Source organism: Protopterus annectens, chromosome 9.part0, assembly GCF_019279795.1.
Source record: "Protopterus annectens isolate FY-2018-M chromosome 9.part0, PAN1.0, whole genome shotgun sequence".
Taxonomy (NCBI): domain Eukaryota; kingdom Metazoa; phylum Chordata; order Ceratodontiformes; family Protopteridae; genus Protopterus; species Protopterus annectens.
The window spans coordinates 1,496,197,190-1,496,224,602 of NC_056743.1; the positions used below are offsets into that span (position 1 = coordinate 1,496,197,190).

The following is a 27,413-nucleotide window of genomic DNA, read 5'->3' on the forward strand; positions in this document are numbered from 1 at the left end:
ATTCCAGAACACCCTAAAGACATCTGCTGGATATCGTGGCAGACAGCTATCCTTGCTGTCCTGACACTGTACCCGTACACACCATACACCTTGTGTGTACTTGCCTATTTATGGTGTGTGTATGTCTACCTGTGCTGTATGCATGGCCATGTGTGTGTCCCGCTATAGCCATCTGTGCAGGTGTCGCCACTATGGGTAATCCTTGTGGACCGCTGTTTCATGTGCACGTCTGCACATACCTGCAGACCGTACTACCCCTCCTACGGCAGCGGCCTTAGATTGACTGCTGCCCTAGGCTGTAGGGCTCCATGGCGCCCACCACCGCAACACATGGTGCCCCCATCTTGGTATACCTACATGACACACCTACTAGACAGGTGGCCCTACTAGTGCGGCGCCCTGGGCAGCCGCAGGATTGGCGTATGCCTACGGCCGGCTATGAGCACATCACAAGGCATACGTCTACATTCGGTGTTTCTGACGTCTAGGTTATAATACCAGAGGGGGGACCTCATCAGCTATGCTATAGAATGCGGATTTAGATGGATTAGTAGGTGGAGGGTTGGCCACACACTAGGGCTGACCGACGGAACACTGATGAGGCCTCTTTTGAGAAGCAGGTGGATCAAACCCCTGTAACAGGAATGTAGTTTAGGTACAGATGTAGAGTTAACACACATTTGTCCACTCTTTCAGTTCTGTACCGCTGTATTACAGTGATATGTTATGCATATCTTCCATATACATTGTTAGATCTTTGATTGATGAGTATTCGGCATAGTACAATATCATATAATACATGTGTTAATAGGATGCTTTCTGAGATGTTAACATATGTGTGTGTGGTTAGCAGTAAGTCTGTGATTTCTATGCTGTGGTTACATGTTCATTGTTTGCATAGAAAGTAACAAATGGAAGTGTAAGGGGGGATATTTAAAGCCTGGATGCTTCTATGTTATGTGTAAGTCTCACGGAGCCTACGGGTGAAAGCGCTTACATGTCTATGAAGTAACCTTTGTATACCATATGTGACCTGTCGTGGACAAAATGTCTACGTTGACTGTTGTGCCATAAGGTGCCAGCGGGTCTTTGATGTTGATTAGGTGTATTCCATGGTCAATTGACATTAATCCTATTAATTCACTGAAGGATGTTCTTCATTGGTGGGAACACCATAGTTTGACCAGCGTATGGCTTTCCTAGCTGGTGTTGATATTGTGCCATTGGTATGTGTTCCACAGGTCACCCATTTGTTCCGCGGTATGGAAGCGTGTGATCCCCATTTTGGTGCTGGCAGATTGAGTGCTGTGTACGCCAGTATTCGCACAGCGGTCTGGCTATGTATGGGGAGTGTCTACTGTAGTCCCTATCTGTATTTCCTGTGTTATGCCTCACTGCAGCTGTGTGGTTCTGCCAGGTTTGCAGTTATGGGTGCCATCTTGGTCCTACGCTTGTCCATCCCTAGCGATTGCCTACTGGACACTGGTATGGAACAGTACACATTTCACACCTGCATTTAGCATTAGCCTGTGGATGCTTTGCACAATCAGTGGGGAGTAAGGCACGTGCTACTCCCACATCCCTCCCATGGTGTGGGACAACGTATTATCTGCCAAACAACACCGAGCCCCGTTTCTGCATACCCAGGATCCCATGGCTGCAACCCTCGACGGTACCCATTACACATCCGGCATGTGTGCGGGAATGGGATGTGGACGCACCTCTATGGACTCTACAATCTGGGAATATCTGTTCATATGTCCTGCATTCCATGGACAGTTGTCATCAACCCTGAACATGCTGGGGGTGCATATGTCTGGCTGTACCGTAGTCACGGCTGTCAGTTCTTCTGGGTCTCTCGATCGCAGCTGGTTGACATTGCGTACGGATGAATCTCTGGGGTCCTACTATGAACACCATTGTGCATATGTACAGTGTAGACCTTGTTGGACTGTGTCCATCTGGCTAGTGGGTTTGACTGCTGCTGTATGTTCCCCAATCGCGGATGTCTGCTTGCTACCCATATTATGTAGTGCTACGTTAACCAGGTTATTCTAAACTGAAACCGGATGGTGTAAATCCAATGATGCAGGCTAGGAAATGCTTTAACTAATCCTCAGATGTCCCATTAGGATATTTCCGCCACTGTATTGTCAAAATGACACTACCAAAACATGTAGATCCTATTAATTCATTGAAGGATGTTCTTTATAAGCGTGAACGCCATAGTTTAAGGATCCTATGACTTTCCTGGTTGACGTTGGTGTGACATTAGTATGTGTTCCGCAGGTCGCCTATTTGTTCCGCGGTATGGTAGTGAGTGATCCCCATTTCCTTGCTGGCAGATTGAGTGCTGTGTACACGGTATTCGCCGGCGGTCTGGCTTTGTATGTGGAGTCTCTACTGTAGTCCCTATCTGTATTCCCTGTGTTATGCCTTACTACAGCTGTGTAATTCCACCAGGTTTGCAGTTATGGCTGCCATCTTGGTCATACGTTTGTCCATCCTTGGGAAATGCCTACTGGACACTGGTATAGGGCTGTACCCATTTCACAGCTGCATTTAGCATTTTCCGGTGGATGATTTTCATTATTGGTGGGGGGTAAGGCATGTGCTATACCCACATCCCTCCCACAGGGCGGGACAATGGATTATCTGCCAAACAACACCGAGCCCCATTTCTGCATACCCACGATCCCATGGCTGCAGCCCTCGACGGTACCCATTATACATTCTTCATGTGCGGGACTGAGATGTGGACGCACATCTATGGACACGACCATATGGGTATTTCTGCTCATATGTTCTGCATTTCATGGACACCTGTCATCAACCTTAAACACGCTGGTGGTGCATATGTCTAACTGTGCCGTAGTCATGGCTGTTCGCCTTCAGCGTCACTTCCTACATCACGTTTATATTGCATAGGGTTAAATTTTTGGGTCCTACAATGGACACCAATGTGCATATGTAAAGTGTAGAACCTGTTGGACTGTGTCCATCTGGCCAGTGGGTTTGACTGCTGCTGTATGTTCCCCGATCGCGGGTGTGTGTTTGACTACACATATTATGTAGTGCTACGACATCCAGGTCTTTCAAACCTGAAACTGAATGGTGTACATCCAAAGATGCAGGTTAGCAACTGCTTTACATAATCCTCAGAAGTCACAATACGAAATATCCGCCACTGTATTGTCAAAATAACACCACCATGACATGTGGATCCTATTAATTCATTGAAGGATGTTCTTTATATGTGGGTACACCATAGCTTGACCATCCTATAACCTTCCTAGTTGACATTGTTGGTGTGCCATTAGTATGTGTTCCAGATCGCCCATTTGTTCCGCGGTATGCAGCGAGTGAACCCCATTTTCTTGCTGGCAGATTGAGTGCTGTCTACGCGGTATTCGCCGCTGGTCTGGCTTTGTATGGGGCTGTGTACTGTGGTCCCTATCTGTATTTTCTGTGTTATGCCTTACTGCAGCTGTGGAATTACACTGGGTTTGCAGTTATGGGTGACCATCTTGGTCGTACGTTTGTCCGTCCATGGGAATTGCCTACTGGACACTGGTATAGGGCTGTACACATTTCACAGCTGCATTTAGCATTCTCCGGTGGATGATTTGCATTATTAGTGCGGAGTAACGCATATGCCATGCCCACATCCCTCACACGGGGCGGGACAACGGATCATCTGCCAATCCACACGAGACCCATTTCTGCATACCCACGATCCCATGGCTGCAACCCTCGACAGTACCCATTGCACATCCTCCATGTGTGCGGGAATGGGATGTGGACGCACTTCTATGGACTCGACAATCTGGGGATTTCTGTGCATATGACCTGCATTTCATGGACAGTTGTCATCAACCTTGAACACGCTGGTGATGCATATATGTAGCTGTGCCGTAGTCACGGCTGTCACTTCATCTGGGTCTCCCGATCGCAGCAGGTTGACAGTGCGTGCGGATAAATTTTGGGTCCTACAATGGACACCAATGTGCATATGTAAAGTGTAGAACTTATTGGACTGTGTCCATCTGGCCAGTGGGTTTGATTGCTGCTGTATGTTCAGCAATCACGGATGTCTGTTTGAGTACCCATATTATGTAGTGCTACGTAAACTGGGTTTTCCGCCACTGATCCCAAATGGTGTAATTCCAATGATGCAGGCTAACAATTGCTTTAACTAATCTGCAGATATCCCATTGGGACATTCCCGCCTCTGTATTGTCAAATTAACACGACGAAACATGTAGATCCTATTAATTCATTGAAGGATGTTCTTTATATGTGGGTACACCATAGCTTAACCATCCTATAACCTTCCTAGTTGACATTGTTGGTGTGCCATTAGTATGTGTTCTGCAGGTCGCCCATTTGTTCAGCGGTATGGGCGAGTGATCCCCATTCTCTTGCTGGCAGATTGAGTGCTGTGTACCCGGTACCGCGGCGGTCTGACTTTGTATGTGGAGTCTCTACTGTAGTCCCTATCTGTATTCCCTGTGTTTTGCCTTACTACAGCTGTGTGATTCCACCAGGTTTGCAGTTATGGGTGCCATCTTGGCGTCGTTTGTCCATCCATGGGAACTGCCTAGTGGATACTGGTATAGGGCTGTACACATTTCACAGCTGCATTCAGCATTCTCCGGTGGATGATTTGCATTATTAGTGCGGAGTAACGCATATGCCATACCAACATCCCTCACACGGGGCGGGACAATGGATCATCTGCCAGTCAACACCGAGACCCATTTCTGCATACCCACGATCCCATGGCTGCAAGTGGTACCCATTGCACATCCTTCATGTGTGCGGGAATGGGATGTGGACGCACGTCTATGGACTCAGCAACCTGGGGAGTCCTATTCATATGTCCTGCATTTCATGGACACTTGTCATCAACCTTGAACACGCTGGTGGTGCACATATCTAGCTGTGCCGTAGTCACGGCTGTCAGTTCTTCTGGGTCTCGATTGCAGCGGTTCACATTGCGTGCGGATAAATTTTGGGTCCTACAATGGACACCAATGTGCATATGTAAAGTGTAGAACTTATTGGACTGTGTCCATCTGGCCAGTGGGTTTGACTGCTGCTGTATGTTCAGCAATCACGGATGTCTGTTTGAGTACCCATATTATGTAGTGCTACGTATACGGGTTTTCGCCACTGAACCCAAATGGTGTAATTCCAATGATGCAGGCTAACAATTGCTTTAACTAATCCGCAGATATCCCATTGGGACATTCGCGCCTCTGTATTGTCATATTAACACGACCAAAACATGTAGGTCCTATTAATTCATTGAAGGATGTTCTTTATATGTGGGTACGCCATAGCTTAACCATCCTATAACCTTCCTAGTTGACGTTGTTGGTGTGCCATTAGTATGTGTTCCATGGGTCGCCCATTTGTTCCGCGGTATGGGCGAGTGATCCCCATTCTCTTGCTGGCAGATTGAGTGCTGTGTGCGCCGGGATTACGCGCGGTATGACTTTGTATGTGGAGCCTCTTCTGTAGTCCCTATCTGTATTCCCTGTGTTTTGCCTTACTACAGCTGTGTGATTCCACCAGGTTTGCAGTTATGGGTGCCATCTTGGCGTGCGTTTGTCCATCGATGGTAAGTGCCTAATGGGCACTGGTATAGGGGTGTACACATTTCACAGCTGCATTTAGCATTCTCCTGTGGATGATTTGCATTATTAGTGCGAGTAACGATATGCCATACCCACATCCCTCACAGGCGGGACAATCCAATCAACTCGAGACCCATTTCTGCATACCCACGATCCCATGGCTGCAACCCTCGACAGTACCCATTGCACATCCTCCATGTGTGCGGGATTGGGATGTGGACGCATATCTATGGACTCGACAATCTGGGGATTTCTGTGCATATGTCCTGCATTTCATGGACAGTTGTCATCAACCTTGAACACGCTGGTGGTGCATATATGTAGCTGTGCCGTAGTCATGGCTGTCACTTCATCTGGGTCTCTCGATCGCCGCCGGTTGACATTGTGTACGGATAAATTTTTGGGTCCTACAATGGACACCAATGTGCATATGTAAAGTGTAGAACTTATTGGACTGTGTCCATCTTGCCAGTGGGTTTGACTGCGCTGTATGTTCAGCAATCACGGATGTGTGTTTGCCTACCCATATTATGTTGTGCTTCTGAAACCCATGTTTTACTACGATTAACCCAAATGGTGTTAATGTAATGCTTCAGGTTGGCAACTGCTTTAAGTAATCCTCAGAAGGCCCAGTAGGACATATGCCACTGTATTGTCAATATAACACAGCCAGAACATGTAGACCCTATTAATTCATTGAAGGATGTTCTTTATAAGCGGGAGCGCCAGTGTTTAAACATCCTATGACCTTCCTAGTTGACGTTGTTGGTGTGCCATTGGTATGTGTTCCACTGGTCGCCCATTTGTTCCGCAGTATGGCAGCGAGTAATCCCCATGTTGTTGCTGGCAGATTGAGTGCTGTGTATGGCCGATATTAGCGGCGGTCTGGATTTCTATGGGGAGTGTCTACTGTAGTTGCCATCTGCATTTCCTGTGTTATGCCTTACTGCAGCTGTGTAATTCTACCGGGCTTGCAGGTATGGGTGCCATCCTGGTCGTAGGCTTGTCCATCCATGGGGATTGCCTACTGGACACTGTTATGGCCTGTACACATTCCACACCTGCATTTAGCATTATCCGGTGGATGCTTTGCATTATTAGTGGGGAGTAGGTCATGTGCTACACCCACATCACTCCCAGGCGGGACAATGGATTATCTGCCAAACAACACCAAGCCCCATTTCTGCATACCCAAGATCCCATGGCTGCAACCCTCGACGGTACCCATTACACATCCTTCATGTGTGCGGGACTGGGATGTGGGCACATGTATGGACATCGTCGATCTGGGGATTTCTGTTCATATGTCCTGCATTTCATGGACACCTGTCATCAACCTTAAACACGCTGGTGGTGCATATGTCTAACTGTGCCATAGTCACAGCTATCGCATCATCTGGTGGGCGGAAACGGCGGATGGAATTCTGTTAGGAGAAATGTTTGGGTCCTACAATGGACACCAATGTGCATATGTAAAGTTAGATGTTGCTGGACTGTGTCCAAATGGCCAGTGGTTTTGACTGCTGCTGTATATTCCCCAATCGGATGTCTGTTTGACTACCCATTCTCGTGGTGCTACGTAAACCAGGTGTTTTAGAACTGTGAACAAATGGTGTACATCCAAAGATGCAGGTTAGCAACTGCTTTAGATAAACCTCAGACATCCCAATAGGGAATATCCGTCACTGTCTTTTCAACATAACACCACCAGAACATGTTGATCCCCTATGTATTCATTGAAGCATGTTTTCTTTATAGGTGGGAACGCCATAGTTTACATATCCTAGTTGGCGTTGTTGGTGTGCCATTAGTATGTGTTCCACAGGTCGCCCATCTGTTCCACAGTATGGTAGCGAGTGCTCCCATTTTGTTGCTGGCAGATTGAGTGCTGTGTACGCGGTGTTATACGGCGGTCCAACTTTATGGGGAATGTCAACAGTAGTCCCTATGTGTATTTCCTGTGTTATGCCTTACAGCGGCTGTGTAATTCCACCGGGTTTGCAGTTATGGGTTCCATCTTAGTCGTACGCTTGTCCATCTATGTGAATTGCCTACTGGACACTGGTATAGGGCTGTACACATTTCACACCTGCATTTAGCATTCTCCGGTGGATGCTTTGCATTATTAGTGGGGGGTAAGGCAGGTGCTACTTCACATCCCTCCCACGGGGCGGGACAACGGATTATCTGCCAAACGACACCGAGCCCTGTTTCTACATACCCAGGATCCCTTGGCTGCAACACTCGACAGTACCCATTACACATCCTTCATGTGTGCAGGACTGGGATGTGGATGCACTTCTATGGACTCGAACTCTGGGGATTTCTGTGCATATGTGCTGCATTTCATGGACAGTTGTCATCAACATTGAACACGCTGGTGGTGCATATGTGTAGCTGTGCGTGGTCACGACTGTCGCTTCTCCTGGTTGGACGATGAAGGCTGGCAGGTATTCCGTGCAGGACAATTTTGGGTCCTACAATGGACACCAATGTGCATATGTAAAGTGTAGAGTTTGTCGGACTGTGTCCATGTGGCCAGTGGTTTTGACGTCTGCTGTGTGTTCACCAATCGCGGATGTCTGCTTCACTACCCATAGTGTGTAGTGCTACGGAAACCATGTTTTCCAAAACCGGAACCAAATGGTGTACATCCAATGATGCAGGTTAACAACCGTTTTAATTAATCCCCAGAGGTCCCAGTAGGGAAGTATCGCCACTTTATTGTCGGAATGACACCACCATACCAGGTAAATCACAAGCACTTTGGCCGGTCTTACCGCCATTTACAAGTGTAATTAGCAGACACGTGTCAATACATGTATAATAATACATATTGTAATACCGGCGTTAATCTATGTTATTTGGACAATGGCTTCTGCTATTGACATACGTTGCTGTGGGTGTTGCCGGTTACCATACACATGGCTTTCTCAAAGGCCGAATTCACAATTCTGAACACTACTGTGGTCTCCTTTAAGGATCCTGAGCCAGTGGTCAACAGTACTCAAGCCACTGCATCACTTACATATGCCTTCTACCGGTACCTACAGGACTGCATGGATCAGGCATTCCCTTACCCAACTGTGGTTCATTGTACCAATGCCAAGCATCCAGTGTGGTGTACCCCAGCCATACACAAGCTGTACAACGAGAGGAGGTGGCTACTACAAGGCAGAGCAGACACCTTGTGAGGTATGACACCCTTGCTCATTATATGTGAAGAGCTACAGGCTGTCATGACATGGTCCGGGGCAGGTTCCACAGATATATCTCCAAGGACTCGGCAGACAATCATACAGCCTTCATTTGCTATGCTGGACACCTGGGAGGTAACTCACACATATGCTCTGACTGGGTTCACAATGATGTGGAGTTTACTGAACATACACATTGCCAACATACGGGCTGGCAGGTTCGGTGAAGACATCTCCACCCCCTCCCCCCCACATGGAGAGATGTCTGTACCAGCGGTTTGTGGTCCCCGAATGTTCTGTAACGCACGGGTGGGACATGGTCTCTCCAGGGTAGTGAACACAGCATCCATGGGACCAGCTGGTGTCCACGGAGTACTCATTGAGGAATTAGACCCACAGTTAGGACAGCTGTTTATTCTTAGCCTCACCTCGGGTAACGTACCCAAGTTGTGTCGCGGCTGTACTCCCACTTCACAGGGCCAGTGCCTCCACTGACCCTGGTTATTACTGTCCCATTACCATGAGAAGACTTATCTGCAAAGACATGGGGAGGGATCATACTGCGCCCGTAGATGATGACATGGGGACCTGCATACTTTGCATCCAACCCAGTTTGGCTTGGTCAGGGCGGTTCATGCGTTTAAATCCTGGTTGACATTTTAGGGACAGTCACCGAGGCCATTGATGGGGTCTTGCAGTCCATACAGCCTACCTCGACCTGGCAAAGGCCTTCAACACAATACCCCCTCGGGTATCATTGATAAACGCATCGGCTGGGATGTGAACACGTACATCGCAGGATGGGTTACAAAGTAGCTAGGTGACACGTTCCACGCGGCCATAGTTGCTGGCAGCATGTCGGACTTACTGCCTGTCACGAGGCGGTGTCCCACGGGCTCTGCCCTGGGTCCACTCTTTTTCTACATCTACATTTCCACAGTACAAGCACACACAGGGGTGTTATGGCTGACATTGTTTGTAGATGACTGCGAACCGGGTGCCATAGTGGGACGGACATCTGACACAGATATCCTTCAAAGGGGCCTCCCAGATATGGATATCTGCTGTCAGGGACATGGCCTACAGCTAAATGCCAGGTAATGCATAGTTATACCCGTCGGGAAGAACGAGGTCACCCCTGTCCGGCATATGGGTGGCAGTCCACTGAGCACGGGGGTAATTACCAGGGATCTGGGGACCCAAGTTGTCGGTCACCATTCGTTCGACACGCGTTGCTATCGTGGTTGGTAGAACTTCTACATTGCCCACCTGATCGTGCAGGGATTCACATCTAGATCAGGGTAGGTCATCGTCTCCTTGTACTCATTACATGTTACACCTATGATTGAGTACATTGCCCCATTCGGAGGGTATCTGACCCGACACCTACAGCAGCTGGGAAGGCCACATAGGTTAATCGTCAGACAGATGCAGGGTGTCAGGGATTTGTGTTATGGTGTGGTGGGGTGGTGCTGTGTACATTACACTCACGGGCCTGCCACATGTGTCCGTCTGTATCTCTGTCATTGTATATCTACGTACCTATGTTGTGCCCGTAGTGCTGCTCTTGCATGGACAGCTGTCTTTCCCATGTATCGCATATTTGCACGGCTGACACATAGAACTGTGGTACGTTGCATATCCGCTCATTGTCCATGCACCGTCCGTATTCCAGAACACCCTAAAGACATCTGCTGGATATCGTGGCAGACAGCTATCCTTGCTGTCCTGACACTGTACCCGTACACCATACACCTTGTGTGTACTTGCCTATTTATGGTGTGTGTATGTCTACCTGTGCTGTATGCATGGCCATGTGTGTGTCCCGCTATAGCCATCTGTGCAGGTGTCGCCACTATGGGTAATCCTTGTGGACCGCTGTTTCATGTGCACGTCTGCACATACCTGCAGACCGTACTACCCCTCCTACGGCAGCGGCCTTAGATTGACTGCTGCCCTAGGCTGTAGGGCTCCATGGCGCCCACCACCGCAACACATGGTGCCCCCATCTTGGTATACCTACATGACACACCTACTAGACAGGTGGCCCTACTAGTGCGGCGCCCTGGGCAGCCGCAGGATTGGCGTATGCCTACGGCCGGCTATGAGCACATCACAAGGCATACGTCTACATTCGGTGTTTTACGACGTCTAGGTTATAATACCAGAGGGGGGACCTCATCAGCTATGCTATAGAATGCGGATTTAGATGGATTAGTAGGTGGAGGGTTGGCCACACACTAGGGCTGACCGACGGAACACTGATGAGGCCTCTTTTGAGAAGCAGGTGGATCAAACCCCTGTAACAGGAATGTAGTTTAGGTACAGATGTAGAGTTAACACACATTTGTCCACTCTTTCAGTTCTGTACCGCTGTATTACAGTGATATGTTATGCATATCTTCCATATACATTGTTAGATCTTTGATTGATGAGTATTCGGCATAGTACAATATCATATAATACATGTGTTAATAGGATGCTTTCTGAGATGTTAACATATGTGTGTGTGGTTAACATTGCGTCTGTGCTTTCTATGCTGTGGTTACATGTTCATTGTTTGCATAGAAAGTAACAAATGGAAGTGTAAGGGGGGATATTTAAAGCCTGGATGCTTCTATGTTATGTGTAAGTCTCACGGAGCCTACGGGTGAAAGCGCTTACATGTCTATGAAGTAACCTTTGTATACCATATGTGACCTGTCGTGGACAAAATGTCTACGTTGACTGTTGTGCCATAAGGTGCCAGCGGGTCTTTGATGTTGATTAGGTGTATTCCATGGTCAATTGACATTAATCCTATTAATTCACTGAAGGATGTTCTTCATTGGTGGGAACACCATAGTTTGACCAGCGTATGGCTTTCCTAGCTGGCGTTGATATTGTGCCATTGGTATGTGTTCCACAGGTCACCCATTTGTTCCGCGGTATGGAAGCGTGTGATCCCCATTTTGGTGCTGGCAGATTGAGTGCTGTGTACGCCAGTATTCGCACAGCGGTCTGGCTATGTATGGGGAGTGTCTACTGTAGTCCCTATCTGTATTTCCTGTGTTATGCCTCACTGCAGCTGTGTGGTTCTGCCAGGTTTGCAGTTATGGGTGCCATCTTGGTCCTACGCTTGTCCATCCCTAGCGATTGCCTACTGGACACTGGTATGGAACAGTACACATTTCACACCTGCATTTAGCATTAGCCGGTGGATGCTTTGCACAATCAGTGGGGAGTAAGGCACGTGCTACTCCCACATCCCTCCCATGGTGTGGGACAACGTATTATCTGCCAAACAACACCGAGCCCCGTTTCTGCATACCCAGGATCCCATGGCTGCAACCCTCGACGGTACCCATTACACATCCGGCATGTGTGCGGGAATGGGATGTGGACGCACCTCTATGGACTCTACAATCTGGGAATATCTGTTCATATGTCCTGCATTCCATGGACAGTTGTCATCAACCCTGAACATGCTGGGGGTGCATATGTCTGGCTGTACCGTAGTCACGGCTGTCAGTTCTTCTGGGTCTCTCGATCGCAGCTGGTTGACATTGCGTACGGATGAATCTCTGGGGTCCTACTATGAACACCATTGTGCATATGTACAGTGTAGACCTTGTTGGACTGTGTCCATCTGGCTAGTGGGTTTGACTGCTGCTGTATGTTCCCCAATCGCGGATGTCTGCTTGCTACCCATATTATGTAGTGCTACGTTAACCAGGTTATTCTAAACTGAAACCGGATGGTGTAAATCCAATGATGCAGGCTAGGAAATGCTTTAACTAATCCTCAGATGTCCCATTAGGATATTTCCGCCACTGTATTGTCAAAATGACACTACCAAAACATGTAGATCCTATTAATTCATTGAAGGATGTTCTTTATAAGCGTGAACGCCATAGTTTAAGGATCCTATGACTTTCCTGGTTGACGTTGGTGTGACATTAGTATGTGTTCCGCAGGTCGCCTATTTGTTCCGCGGTATGGTAGTGAGTGATCCCCATTTCCTTGCTGGCAGATTGAGTGCTGTGTACACCGGTATTCGCACGGCGGTCTGGCTTTGTATGTGGAGTCTCTACTGTAGTCCCTATCTGTATTCCCTGTGTTATGCCTTACTACAGCTGTGTAATTCCACCAGGTTTGCAGTTATGGCTGCCATCTTGGTCATACGTTTGTCCATCCTTGGGAAATGCCTACTGGACACTGGTATAGGGCTGTACCCATTTCACAGCTGCATTTAGCATTTTCCGGTGGATGATTTTCATTATTGGTGGGGGGTAAGGCATGTGCTATACCCACATCCCTCCCACGGGGCGGGACAATGGATTATCTGCCAAACAACACCGAGCCCCATTTCTGCATACCCACGATCCCATGGCTGCAGCCCTCGACGGTACCCATTATACATTCTTCATGTGTGCGGGACTGAGATGTGGGCGCATCTATGGACACGGCCATATGGGTATTTCTGCTCATATGTTCTGCATTTCATGGACACCTGTCATCAACCTTAAACACGCTGGTGGTGCATATGTCTAACTGTGCCGTAGTCATGGCTGTTACGCCTTCAGCGTCACTTCCTACATCACGTTTATATTGCATAGGGTTAAATTTTTGGGTCCTACAATGGACACCAATGTGCATATGTAAAGTGTAGAACCTGTTGGACTGTGTCCATCTGGCCAGTGGGTTTGACTGCTGCTGTATGTTCCCCATTCGCGGGTGTGTGTTTGACTACACATATTATGTAGTGCTACGACATCCAGGTCTTTCAAACCTGAAACTGAATGGTGTACATCCAAAGATGCAGGTTAGCAACTGCTTTACATAATCCTCAGAAGTCACAATACGAAATATCCGCCACTGTATTGTCAAAATAACACCACCATGACATGTGGATCCTATTAATTCATTGAAGGATGTTCTTTATATGTGGGTACACCATAGCTTGACCATCCTATAACCTTCCTAGTTGACGTTGTTGGTGTGCCATTAGTATGTGTTCCGCAGATCGCCCATTTGTTCCGCAGTATGCAAGCGAGTGAACCCCATTTTCTTGCTGGCAGATTGAGTGCTGTCTACGCCGGTATTCGCACGCTGGTCTGGCTTTGTATGGGGGGTGTGTACTGTGGTCCCTATCTGTATTTTCTGTGTTATGCCTTACTGCAGCTGTGGAATTACACCGGGTTTGCAGTTATGGGTGACCATCTTGGTCGTACATTTGTCCGTCCATGGGAATTGCCTACTGGACACTGGTATAGGGCTGTACACATTTCACAGCTGCATTTAGCATTCTCCGGTGGATGATTTGCATTATTAGTGCGGAGTAACGCATATGCCATGCCCACATCCCTCACACGGGGCGGGACAACGGATCATCTGCCAATCCACACCGAGACCCATTTCTGCATACCCACGATCCCATGGCTGCAACCCTCGACAGTACCCGTTGCACATCCTCCATGTGTGCGGGAATGGGATGTGGACGAACTTCTATGGACTCGACAATCTGGGGATTTCTGTGCATATGACCTGCATTTCATGGACAGTTGTCATCAACCTTGAACACGCTGGTGATGCATATATGTAGCTGTGCCGTAGTCACGGCTGTCACTTCATCTGGGTCTCCCGATCGCAGCAGGTTGACAGTGCGTGCGGATAAATTTTTGGGTCCTACAATGGACACCAATGTGCATATGTAAAGTGTAGAACTTATTGGACTGTGTCCATCTGGCCAGTGGGTTTGATTGCTGCTGTATGTTCAGCAATCACGGATGTCTGTTTGAGTACCCATATTATGTAGTGCTACGTAAACTGGGTTTTCCGCCACTGATCCCAAATGGTGTAATTCCAATGATGCAGGCTAACAATTGCTTTAACTAATCTGCAGATATCCCATTGGGACATTCCCGCCTCTGTATTGTCAAATTAACACGACCGAAACATGTAGATCCTATTAATTCATTGAAGGATGTTCTTTATATGTGGGTACACCATAGCTTAACCATCCTATAACCTTCCTAGTTGACATTGTTGGTGTGCCATTAGTATGTGTTCTGCAGGTCGCCCATTTGTTCCGCGGTATGGAAGCGAGTGATCCCCATTCTCTTGCTGGCAGATTGAGTGCTGTGTACCCCGGTATTCGCACGGCGGTCTGACTTTGTATGTGGAGTCTCTACTGTAGTCCCTATCTGTATTCCCTGTGTTTTGCCTTACTACAGCTGTGTGATTCCACCAGGTTTGCAGTTATGGGTGCCATCTTGGCCGTACGTTTGTCCATCCATGGGAACTGCCTAGTGGATACTGGTATAGGGCTGTACACATTTCACAGCTGCATTCAGCATTCTCCGGTGGATGATTTGCATTATTAGTGCGGAGTAACGCATATGCCATACCCACATCCCTCACACGGGGCGGGACAATGGATCATCTGCCAATCAACACCGAGACCCATTTCTGCATACCCACGATCCCATGTCTGCAACCCTCGACGGTACCCATTGCACATCCTTCATGTGTGCGGGAATGGGATGTGGACGCACGTCTATGGACTCAGCAACCTGGGGAGTCCTATTCATATGTCCTGCATTTCATGGACACTTGTCATCAACCTTGAACACGCTGGTGGTGCACATATCTAGCTGTGCCGTAGTCACGGCTGTCAGTTCTTCTGGGTCTCTCGATTGCAGCCGGTTCACATTGCGTACGGATAAATTTTTGGGTCCTACAATGGACACCAATGTGCATATGTAAAGTGTAGAACTTATTGGACTGTGTCCATCTGGCCAGTGGGTTTGACTGCTGCTGTATGTTCAGCAATCACGGATGTCTGTTTGAGTACCCATATTATGTAGTGCTACGTATACCGGGTTTTCCGCCACTGAACCCAAATGGTGTAATTCCAATGATGCAGGCTAACAATTGCTTTAACTAATCCGCAGATATCCCATTGGGACATTCCCGCCTCTGTATTGTCATATTAACACGACCAAAACATGTAGGTCCTATTAATTCATTGAAGGATGTTCTTTATATGTGGGTACGCCATAGCTTAACCATCCTATAACCTTCCTAGTTGACGTTGTTGGTGTGCCATTAGTATGTGTTCCGCAGGTCGCCCATTTGTTCCGCGGTATGGAAGCGAGTGATCCCCATTCTCTTGCTGGCAGATTGAGTGCTGTGTACGCCGGGATTCGCACGGCGGTATGACTTTGTATGTGGAGTCTCTACTGTAGTCCCTATCTGTATTCCCTGTGTTTTGCCTTACTACAGCTGTGTGATTCCACCAGGTTTGCAGTTATGGGTGCCATCTTGGCCGTACGTTTGTCCATCCATGGGAACTGCCTAATGGGCACTGGTATAGGGCTGTACACATTTCACAGCTGCATTTAGCATTCTCCTGTGGATGATTTGCATTATTAGTGCGGAGTAACGCATATGCCATACCCACATCCCTCACACGGGGCGGGACAATCCAATCAACTCCGAGACCCATTTCTGCATACCCACGATCCCATGGCTGCAACCCTCGACAGTACCCATTGCACATCCTCCATGTGTGCGGGAATAGGATGTGGACGCACATCTATGGACTCGACATCTGGGGATTTCTGTGCATATGTCCTGCATTTCATGGACAGTTGTCATCAACCTTGAACACGCTGGTGGTGCATATATGTAGCTGTGCCGTAGTCACGGCTGTCACTTCATCTGGGTCTCTCGATCGCAGCTGGTTGACATTGTGTACGGATAAATTTTTGGGTCCTACAATGGACACCAATGTGCATATGTAAAGTGTAGAACTAATTGGACTGTGTCCATCTTGCCAGTGGGTTTGACTGCTGCTGTATGTTCAGCAATCACGGATGTGTGTTTGCCTACCCATATTATGTTGTGCTACGAAACCCATGTTTTACTACGATTAACCCAAATGGTGTTAATGTAATGCTTCAGGTTGGCAACTGCTTTAAGTAATCCTCAGAAGGCCCAGTAGGACATATACGCCACTGTATTGTCAATATAACACAGCCAGAACATGTAGACCCTATTAATTCATTGAAGGATGTTCTTTATAAGCGGGAACGCCAGTGTTTAAACATCCTATGACCTTCCTAGTTGACGTTGTTGGTGTGCCATTGGTATGTGTTCCACTGGTCGCCCATTTGTTCCGCAGTATGGCAGCGAGTAATCCCCATGTTGTTGCTGGCAGATTGAGTGCTGTGTATGGCCGATATTCGCACGGCGGTCTGGATTTCTATGGGGAGTGTCTACTGTAGTTGCCATCTGCATTTCCTGTGTTATGCCTTACTGCAGCTGTGTAATTCTACCGGGCTTGCAGGTATGGGTGCCATCCTGGTCGTAGGCTTGTCCATCCATGGGGATTGCCTACTGGACACTGTTATGGCCTGTACACATTCCACACCTGCATTTAGCATTATCCGGTGGATGCTTTGCATTATTAGTGGGGAGTAGGTCATGTGCTACACCCACATCACTCCCACGGGGCGGGACAATGGATTATCTGCCAAACAACACCAAGCCCCATTTCTGCATACCCAAGATCCCATGGCTGCAACCCTCGACAGTACCCATTACACATCCTTCATGTGTGCGGGACTGGGATGTGGACGCACATGTATGGACACGTCGATCTGGGGATTTCTGTTCATATGTCCTGCATTTCATGGACACCTGTCATCAACCTTAAACACGCTGGTGGTGCATATGTCTAACTGTGCCATAGTCACAGCTATCGCATCATCTGGTGGACGGAAACGGCCGGATGGAATTCTGTTAGGAGAAATGTTTGGGTCCTACAATGGACACCAATGTGCATATGTAAAGTTAGATGTTGCTGGACTGTGTCCAAATGGCCAGTGGTTTTGACTGCTGCTGTATGTTCCCCAATCGCGGATGTCTGTTTGACTACCCATTCTACGTGGTGCTACGTAAACCAGGTGTTTTAGAACTGTGAACAAATGGTGTACATCCAAAGATGCAGGTTAGCAACTGCTTTAGATAAACCTCAGACATCCCAATAGGGAATATCCGTCACTGTCTTTTCAACATAACACCACCAGAACATGTTGATCCCCTATGTATTCATTGAAGCATGTTTTCTTTATAGGTGGGAACGCCATAGTTTACATATCCTAGTTGACGTTGTTGGTGTGCCATTAGTATGTGTTCCACAGGTCGCCCATCTGTTCCACAGTATGGTAGCGAGTGCTCCCCATTTTGTTGCTGGCAGATTGAGTGCTGTGTACGCCGGTGTTCGCACGGCGGTCCAACTTTTTATGGGGAATGTCAACTGTAGTCCCTATGTGTATTTCCTGTGTTATGCCTTACTGCGGCTGTGTAATTCCACCGGGTTTGCAGTTATGGGTGCCATCTTAGTCGTACGCTTGTCCATCTATGTGAATTGCCTACTGGACACTGGTATAGGGCTGTACACATTTCACACCTGCATTTAGCATTCTCCGGTGGATGCTTTGCATTATTAGTGGGGAGTAAGGCAGGTGCTACGCCCACATCCCTCCCACGGGGCGGGACAACGGATTATCTGCCAAACGACACCGAGCCCTGTTTCTACATACCCAGGATCCCTTGGCTGCAACACTCGACAGTACCCATTACACATCCTTCATGTGTGCAGGACTGGGATGTGGACGCACTTCTATGGACTCGGAACTCTGGGGATTTCTGTGCATATGTGCTGCATTTCATGGACAGTTGTCATCAACATTGAACACGCTGGTGGTGCATATGTGTAGCTGTGCCGTGGTCACGACTGTCGCTTCTCCTGGTTGGACGATGAAGGCTGGCAGGTATTCCGTACGGGACAATTTTTGGGTCCTACAATGGACACCAATGTGCATATGTAAAGTGTAGAGTTTGTCGGACTGTGTCCATGTGGCCAGTGGTTTTGACGTCTGCTGTGTGTTCACCAATCGCGGATGTCTGCTTCACTACCCATAGTGTGTAGTGCTACGGAAACCATGTTTTCCAAAACCGGAACCAAATGGTGTACATCCAATGATGCAGGTTAACAACCGTTTTAATTAATCCCCAGAGGTCCCAGTAGGGAAGTATCGCCACTTTATTGTCGGAATGACACCACCATACCAGGTAAATCACAAGCACTTTGGCCCGGTCTTACCGGCCATTTGCAAGTGTAATTAGCAGACACGTGTCAATACATGTATAATAATACATATTGTAATACCGACGTTAATCTATGTTATTTGGACAATGGCTTCTGCTATTGACATACGTTGCTGTGGGTGTTGCCGGTTACCATACACATGGCTTTCTCAAAGGCCGAATTCACAATTCTGAACACTACTGTGGTCTCCTTTAAGGATCCTGAGCCAGTGGTCAACAGTACTCAAGCCACTGCATCACTTACATATGCCTTCTACCGGTACCTACAGGACTGCATGGATCAGGCATTCCCTTACCCAACTGTGGTTCATTGTACCAATGCCAAGCATCCAGTGTGGTGTACCCCAGCCATACACAAGCTGTACAACGAGAGGAGGTGGCTACTACAAGGCAGAGCAGACACCTTGTGAGGTATGACACCCTTGCTCATTATATGTGAAGAGCTACAGGCTGTCATGACATGGTCCGGGGCAGGTTCCACAGATATATCTCCAAGGACTCGGCAGACAATCATACAGCCTTCATTTGCTATGCTGGACACCTGGGAGGTAACTCACACATATGCTCTGACTGGGTTCACAATGATGTGGAGTTTACTGAACATACACACATTGCCAACATACGGGCTGGCAGGTTCGGTGAAGACATCTCCACCCCCTCCCCCCCACATGGAGAGATGTCTGTACCAGCGGTTTGTGGTCCCCGAATGTTCTTTAACGCACGGGTGGGACATGGTCTCTCCAGGGTAGTGAACACAGCATCCATGGGACCAGCTGGTGTCCACGGAGTACTCATTGAGGAATTAGACCCACAGTTAGGACAGCTGTTTATTCTTAGCCTCACCTCGGGTAACGTACCCAAGTTGTGTCGCACGGCGACTGTACTCCCACTTCACAGGGCCAGTGCCTCCACTGACCCTGGTTATTACTGTCCCATTACCATGAGAAGACTTATCTGCAAAGACATGGGGAGGGATCATACTGCGGCCCGTAGATGATGACATAGGGGACCTGCATACTTTGCATCCAACCCAGTTTGGCTTGGTCAGGGGCGGTTCATGCGTTTAAATCCTGGTTGACATTTTAGGGACAGTCACCGAGGCCATTGATGGGGGTCTTGCAGTCCATACAGCCTACCTCGACCTGGCAAAGGCCTTCAACACAATACCCCCCTCGGGTATCATTGATAAACCCATCGGCTTGGATGTGAACACGCATATCGCAGGATGGGTTGCAAACTGGCTAGATGACACGACCCACGCGGTCATAGTTGCTGGCAGCATGTCAGACTTACTGCCTGTCACAGGCGGTGTCCCACAGGGCTCTGCCCTGGGTCCACTCTTTTTCTACATCTACATTTCCACAGTACAAGCACACACAGGGTGTTATGGCTGACATTGTTTGTAGATGACTGCGAACCGGTGCCATAGTGGGACGGACATCTGACACAGATATCCTTCAAAGGGGCCTCCCAGATATGGATATCTGCTGTCAGGGACATGGCCTACAGCTAAATGCCAGGTAATGCATAGTTATACCCGTCGGGAAGAACGAGGTCACCCCTGTCCGGCATATGGGTGGCAGTCCACTGAGCACGGGGGTAATTACCAGGGATCTGGGGACCCAAGTTGTCGGTCACCATTCGTTCGACACACACGTTGCTATCGTGGTTCGGTAGAACTTCTACATTGCCCACCTGATCGTGCAGGGATTCACATCTAGATCAGGGTAGGTCATCGTCTCCTTGTACTCATTACATGTTACACCTATGATTGAGTACATTGCCCCATTCGGAGGGTATCTGACCCGACACCTACAGCAGCTGGGAAGGCCACATAGGTTAATCGTCAGACAGATGCAGGGTGTCAGGGATTTGTGTTATGCTGCCCCACTGTTAGGACTCCTGCTCCATTCAGTCACATACCTCTTGTTCGGTGTTGACCTGTGCCTGACATACGAGGCCAGGTCGACCCATATTTGATGACTATGCTTCACCTACTGGATCTACATCCCTCGGAACCACAAGGGCAGGTGACGTGAACCTTGACACGGTCATTAATAGGATGTGTTGGAGTGACACATACGTCACCCATACACTCACTATGCTGTGGATCTACATCACAGTACATGTGGGGCAGAGAACCTTGCTAGCCTTGTTCAAGGGGGATCTTGTCCGTTGGATGGGGGATTGCAGATATACCCCAGGGATTACATCATTGTCACTGCTTGACAGAGGTACAGCAATATAATCGGCATTTTATCTCCGGACCGGAGGGTTGGCAAAGGAATCCTAGCTATGGCCTAGGGTTATGGCTGCCCTTGGGTAGATAGCCTACTCTGTACCTATGGACCTATGCACCTATGTTTATAGTTTGTCCCATTCACACTTGTCTATCCCCTATCCTCTTTCTCATGTGTATATTTCTGTGGCACGTGATTGACCTCTGTATTACCTGCAGGTATGCTGTCTACAGTGCACATACGTCACGGTTGATTACAGTGTATCTGTGTCCCTACCTCTGTGATACCGAGGACTACCACACATCCTTCACAGCATTACATGCATATGTCCATTCTATTATTCTTTGGGCTACGGGGGGGTGTTAAGGCAACGGTTACACGTGTCCCTGTTTGTGCGCGCGTCATGGTGGTCTTTGACCAGCCTCCGTTCTTGTCGTGGGATAGACGGTAGTGTTGGTGTGTGTTTGGCATGTGTTTTCACTGCCGGTACATCTGTGGGAGGTGGGGTTGGCACATGTTCCTCTTTGCAGGGGGCCCCATCCTGGACTTTTGTGTCATGCATCTACACTTGGCACGTGCCATATGTCCTGTGCTATTCCCACAGTCATGTATGCCTTCATGCATTACTACTGCGTGTTACTGGCTGTTTGTATGTGGTACACATGGCTATTATGGTGGTTGGCTTGGCCTATTCCCATGCTATGACATACACATCCATCTGGGCATATGCATGTTATTCCGTCCTTTGCGTTGGCCATGGGTGTTTGGCCATCCGGCAATGCTACTCTCAACATGTGATGTCCCACCTTCCCCTTCTGTGCCTGTGGCACCCTGTTAGGGCATCCTGTTTGGTAGGCAGATGTTCCGCTATATGTGTTGTGTTTGACATGTCTGCATAGCTAATCATCGGTACGGTGGTTGAACATACCGCCTTGTCCAGATGTGTACAGTTATGTGCACCGTGGCGTGTGCACACCTATGGGGTTTCGACAAGTCCATACCACATGCGGGATGTACACATTCTGCCGACACATTCACATGCAGCCATTTGGATATCTGTACCTGAGGTGGGTTGTTAACATGTGGGGTACATATTTGCCCGCGTGGCACTGCCTAAGACAATACTTCTTACCACATTTCAGGTATGCCCATTGTGTGTAGGTGTGCAGCTGCGCAAGGCTGCTAGCTGGGTTGGGTGCACGGTCGTACATGGGTGCGGGATACATGCTATGCTGGGGCTATTGTGTATTACATTTGAATGCATGAGTTCTGCTTCTGGATATTACGCTTAGACATACGCCGTCCTATGTGTATGCGATGAGCACGTTGCTGGGTGTGGTACATGTTGCTATGCACATGTTTGCCTGTGTTTAGGGTATCTTGTTTCCTTCTTGCTGTTATATCGACACGGCTACAACGGCTGTGTACTCTCACTACTGCTGGTGACCATGCCCATGTCGCTACTTCTATGTCGGTGTGGCGCGCTGACATGCTGCGGTACACCTTCACTGGGTATGCCCACTGACAGTGCATTGCGGGATGGACACGGTATTATGCTTATCCTTTGTTCCTTGGACGGGTACACTTGGGGCTTCATGGGTTGATGTTTGGTTCTCCGTTTTGTTGGGACGGGTACTATGTTGCATAGTCTGCGTACGTTTCATTCTCCACGGGCCCTGGCTGGTGCGGTTACTATTACGGGCGGCCTGTGGATGTCAGCACTTTAGGTTGCTCATCGCCTGCCGGCTTGGCCATGCCTCCGGACGCATCCTACTTGGGCTCGCTCATGTGCCCTACGCACGTGTCTGTGGTTGCGGCGCGCACTCATTACTATGCATATGGCGCTGCTATGCCGACTATTCACTGCACCGCCGGCGCAAGCCTTACACCGGCCTTGCGCCGAGCTTCATGAATCCCGGGGTATGTTTTACATCATTTTGCAAAACTAAGAGCAACGTTTAAGAGGGCGCCAAATTGTAAACAAGAAAACAGCAATGCTTTCATTTTTTTTTCTCCACCATTTTTATCTGTGAACACAGTCAGCAAGGTATTTTAATTTCTTTGCCAAATGAGTTTTCTGCTGTTCTGAAATGTGGCTGTAAAGTATAGTAGAATGCAATTCTAACATCATAGTGAGAAGATAGCAAGGTCTGTAATAGTAAGTTATTGGGACAAAATATAACTGTAGTCATATGTAGAAGCATATGTTAGATAAATACACCAGTGTTGTGAAACATTTTATGCCTTTTTATATCAGCTGTTTACTTTAGACATATTAAGTCTGCCATGGCCTGTCTTATCTTCCTCCAGAGCATATGGCCAGATGGGCTTGCCAGCATCGTGCTTTGGCTGTCGGTCTCAGGTAGTTCCAACTGAAATCATTCCCCCACGGTCTAGAGCTGCAGATGACAGGTACCAGCAACCAAGAATGGTGGCAATGCGACAACAGCAAAGGAGGATGGTAATGCAACCTCAGAGAGATCACGGCTGTTTTGCTGAGGACTGCTACAACCGTAGAGGTAAAGAACTAAAAAATAAATTCTCATACTGATTCACAGAGATTCCATTTCCTGCCATCTGTTTAATTCTTTTGCAATTGAGCTATTTGTTTGTTTTTTAAAAAATGTTAACTTTAATAAGCACTTAGTTGAAAAGGGTTGAGCAGTCAATGGCAGAATAAGAGTACCTTGTGCCCTGTGTGGTTTTCAAGCCATGGATCCTCCCACTCTTCGTCACATACTGTTTTGTGTGGACAAGGCATTAATGGCACATGTTCTTTTGGAGTCACCTTTAAGATTTAGAACTGTTCAAACTATTGTCTTTATAATCCACAAAAGTTTGTACCCATCAATTAAATTCACTTGATTCTGTATTCCTCAAATATCTGAATGTCCACAGTCAAGTATTATAACTTGCTTTAAACAAACACTCACTAGTCCTGCAAAGCTAGACTACTGACTTCTTGACTTGGTCATGGCAAGAGGGGCCGCCATTCCCATTAAAGAACATCCTCTGTACTCAAGCACATTTTGACTGTACATACATCTGATATCTGATTGTAATAAATGTATATAAGTCAATAAAGAGATGACTAGGAACACAAATAATGTATTTGAAATGGATTTCACGTAAATTTGCAGTAACCCAGGTATTTCAACTTATTTCACATAAATGCACACTAGTCCTCCAGGCACAAGCTATTTAAACTCAGAAACAACAAAAGGTTAAGTTATTTATTTCCAAATACATACATCTGGAGTGTTTCTCCAGGGCCCTCCACTGAAAATAGGCTCTTTCCTAGTTGGACTTGCTGGTCAACAAATGTTAAATAACTAAATAAATAAAATTATTTTCAGCCACAGGCAGTCCCCCCCCCCCTCATCCAGTTGTTATAACCATTTTGCCGTACATCTCATCTGGTCATAACAAAAATAATACTTTTCATAGGTTCATAGGTTCATACTAGGCTATCTGCCCTAGGGCATTTATAAGCCTAGCCCAAAGTTTTTGTGGCTTTCACCACCCCTTACATTTGAAGGATACTATGCCCATTATTTTGCCATGCCTCTGTCCAGCAGTGACACTGAGGTGATCCCTGGGGTAAACCTGCGATCTCCCATCCATTGGTCAAGATTTCTCTTGAACAAAGCCAGCGAGGTGCTCTGCCTCACATGTACCGGGATTTTGTTCCACAGCATAGGGAGTCTCTGGGTGATGAATCTGTCCCTCCAGCACGTCCTATTTATAACCGTGTTAAGGTTTAAGTCTCTTGCTCTTGTAGTTCTGTTGGATTTGGATTTTTTGAGGTGGAGCATGTTCATTAATTCCGGGTTGGACATGGCCTTGTATGTCAGGCACAGGTCACCTCTGAGCAGACAGTATGCGACTGAATAGAGCTGGAGTTCCTTCAGTCGGGCAGCATAAGACATATTTTTGAGACCCTTTATCGTTTTGGTGAGGAACTTTTGGGGCCTTTCCAATTGCTGCAGGTGTCGGGTAAGATACATTCTGAATGGGGCATTGTACTCTATCATTGGTCTGATGAGTGATGAGTACAGGGGAACAATGACCTCCCTTGATCTAGATGTGAATCCCTTCATGATCAGGTGGGCAATGTAGAAGGTCTTCCTAACTACTTTGGCAACGTGAGTGTCAAACGAAAGGTTGCTGTCAACCTGGGTCCCCAGATCCCTGATAACCTCTTCTGTGCTTAGTGGATTGCCACCTATATGCTAGCTAGGGGTAACCTTGTTTTTCCCGAAGGGTATGACTATGCATTTTTTGGCGTTTATCTTTAGGCCATGGCTCTGGCACCAGTTATCCGTTTCTATGAGACCCTTCTGAAGGATATCTGTGTCTGATGTGTTTTCAACTATGGCGCCCAGCTTGCAGTCATCTGCAAACTTTATCAGCCATAATCCTCCTGTGTTTGCCTGTACTTCTGAAAAGTAGATGCCGAACAAGCGGGGGCCCAGAACTGAGCCCTGTGGGACACCACTTGTGATCGGCTTGGAGTCTGACATGGCGCCAGCAACTCTGACCCTGTGGGTTCTGTCACTTAGCCAGTTTGCAACCCATCTTGTGACGTATGGGTTTACATTTAAGCTGGTGAGTTTTTCAATGATACCTGAGTGGGGTATTGTGTCAAAAGCTTTTGCAAGGTCAAGGTAGGCTGTGTGGACTGCCTTGCCCTCATCAATGACCTTGGTGACTGTTTCGAAAAAGTCAACCAAGTTTAAAAGGCATGATCTGCCCTTGACAAAGCCAAACTGGGTTGGATCCAATGTCTGTAAGTCCCCTATGTCTTTATTTATGAGTTCCATTATGATCCTCTCCATAGCTTTGCAGATCAGGCTTGTTAAGCTGATGGGGCAGTAATTTCCAGGGTCAGTGGAGGCACCACCTTTGTGAAGTGGGACCACAATTGCCGTACGCCACTCCTTGGGTACGTATGCTGAGGTGAGGCTAAGATTAAACAGCTGCCCTAACTGCGGGTTTAATTCCTCATTGAGTTTGTGGAGCACACAACCGGGGACACCATCTGGTCCCATAGATGCTGTGTTTTTCGCCTTGGAGAGAGCAGCTTTCACCTGAGCATTTGAGATGTTTGGGGGGCTACAATCCGCTGGTATAGATATCTCTCCTTTGGGAGAATTTGCACTGAACCTGTCAGCCAGTATGTTGGCAATGTCTGTTGGTTCAGTGATTTTACATCATTTTGAACTAATTCTGAGCATATCTGGGAGTTTCCTCCCAGGTTCCTAACATAGCTAAAAAAGGCCTTATGATTGTCTTTTGAGTCCTTAGTGACTTTTCTCTCAAAAGTTGCCTTGGATGATTTTATGAGTGATCGTAGTTTTTTACTTATAATGATCAGGGGTGTCTTCCCTTTTAAGGATTTTGCTCTATCTTGTAGTAGCTTTCTCCTTTTATTGTAGAGCTTGTTTATGGCTGGGGTCCACCAGACTGGGTGCTTGCCTTTGGTGCAAAGAGTCTTTGTTTTGTTTGGGATTGCCTGATCCATGCAGTCCTGAAGGTGCTGGTAGAAGGCATTTGTAAGTGATTCAGCGGCTTGTGTAATGGTTTCCGCTGGCTCGGGGGCCTTGAAAGAAACCACACCAGTCTTAAGAAGTGTGAAGTCGGCTTTTGAGAAGTTCTTCACTGTGGTCTTTTTTATCTGGGGTGGGGGCGGGATGTGGACTTCCAGTGAGATTAGTTTATGATCTGATCTCACCAATGAGGGGTATACTTCCGGTGTTGAACATTGTGTCCCCATGTTCGTGATGATGAGATCTAGTATGTTTTCTCCTCTTGTGGGGATGGTGACTAGTTGTTCCATGGCATTAAAGTTTATATACTCTAGGAACCTTTGGGCTAGAGTGTTGGGGCTTGAGTAATGATCCCAGTCTATATTCGGATAGTTGAAATCACCTAATATGATGGTGTTTGGAGATACATTTATCCCCTCCAGTGTTTTCAGGAAAGCTGTGTGAGGTTCCTGAGTTTGAGAGGATGGCCTGTAACATGCTACAAATTGCAGAGCAGTCTTGCCTATGGTTAATTGCACCTGGATGGTCTCCGATGCCTCGTGCGTTGCCACCAACCTGGAGGTGTGGGTATCCTTGATGAATATGGATACCCCCCTCCTTTCTTGGTGTGGTCCGGATTTTGGGGCC

The 27,413-nt window shown here is 47.6% G+C and overlaps 1 protein-coding gene across 1 annotated transcript in view; it reads left to right on the top strand.

Annotated features, from left to right (window-relative positions):
• LOC122812137 (shiftless antiviral inhibitor of ribosomal frameshifting protein homolog) overlaps positions 1–27,413 on the top strand; it is a 773,241-nt gene that overhangs the window by 654,603 nt on the left and 91,225 nt on the right. The window contains exon 9 of the mRNA XM_044084441.1: positions 23,548–23,756. Within this exon, the coding sequence (XP_043940376.1) occupies positions 23,548–23,756 (209 nt within the window). The remainder of the gene's footprint in view (positions 1–23,547; positions 23,757–27,413) is intronic.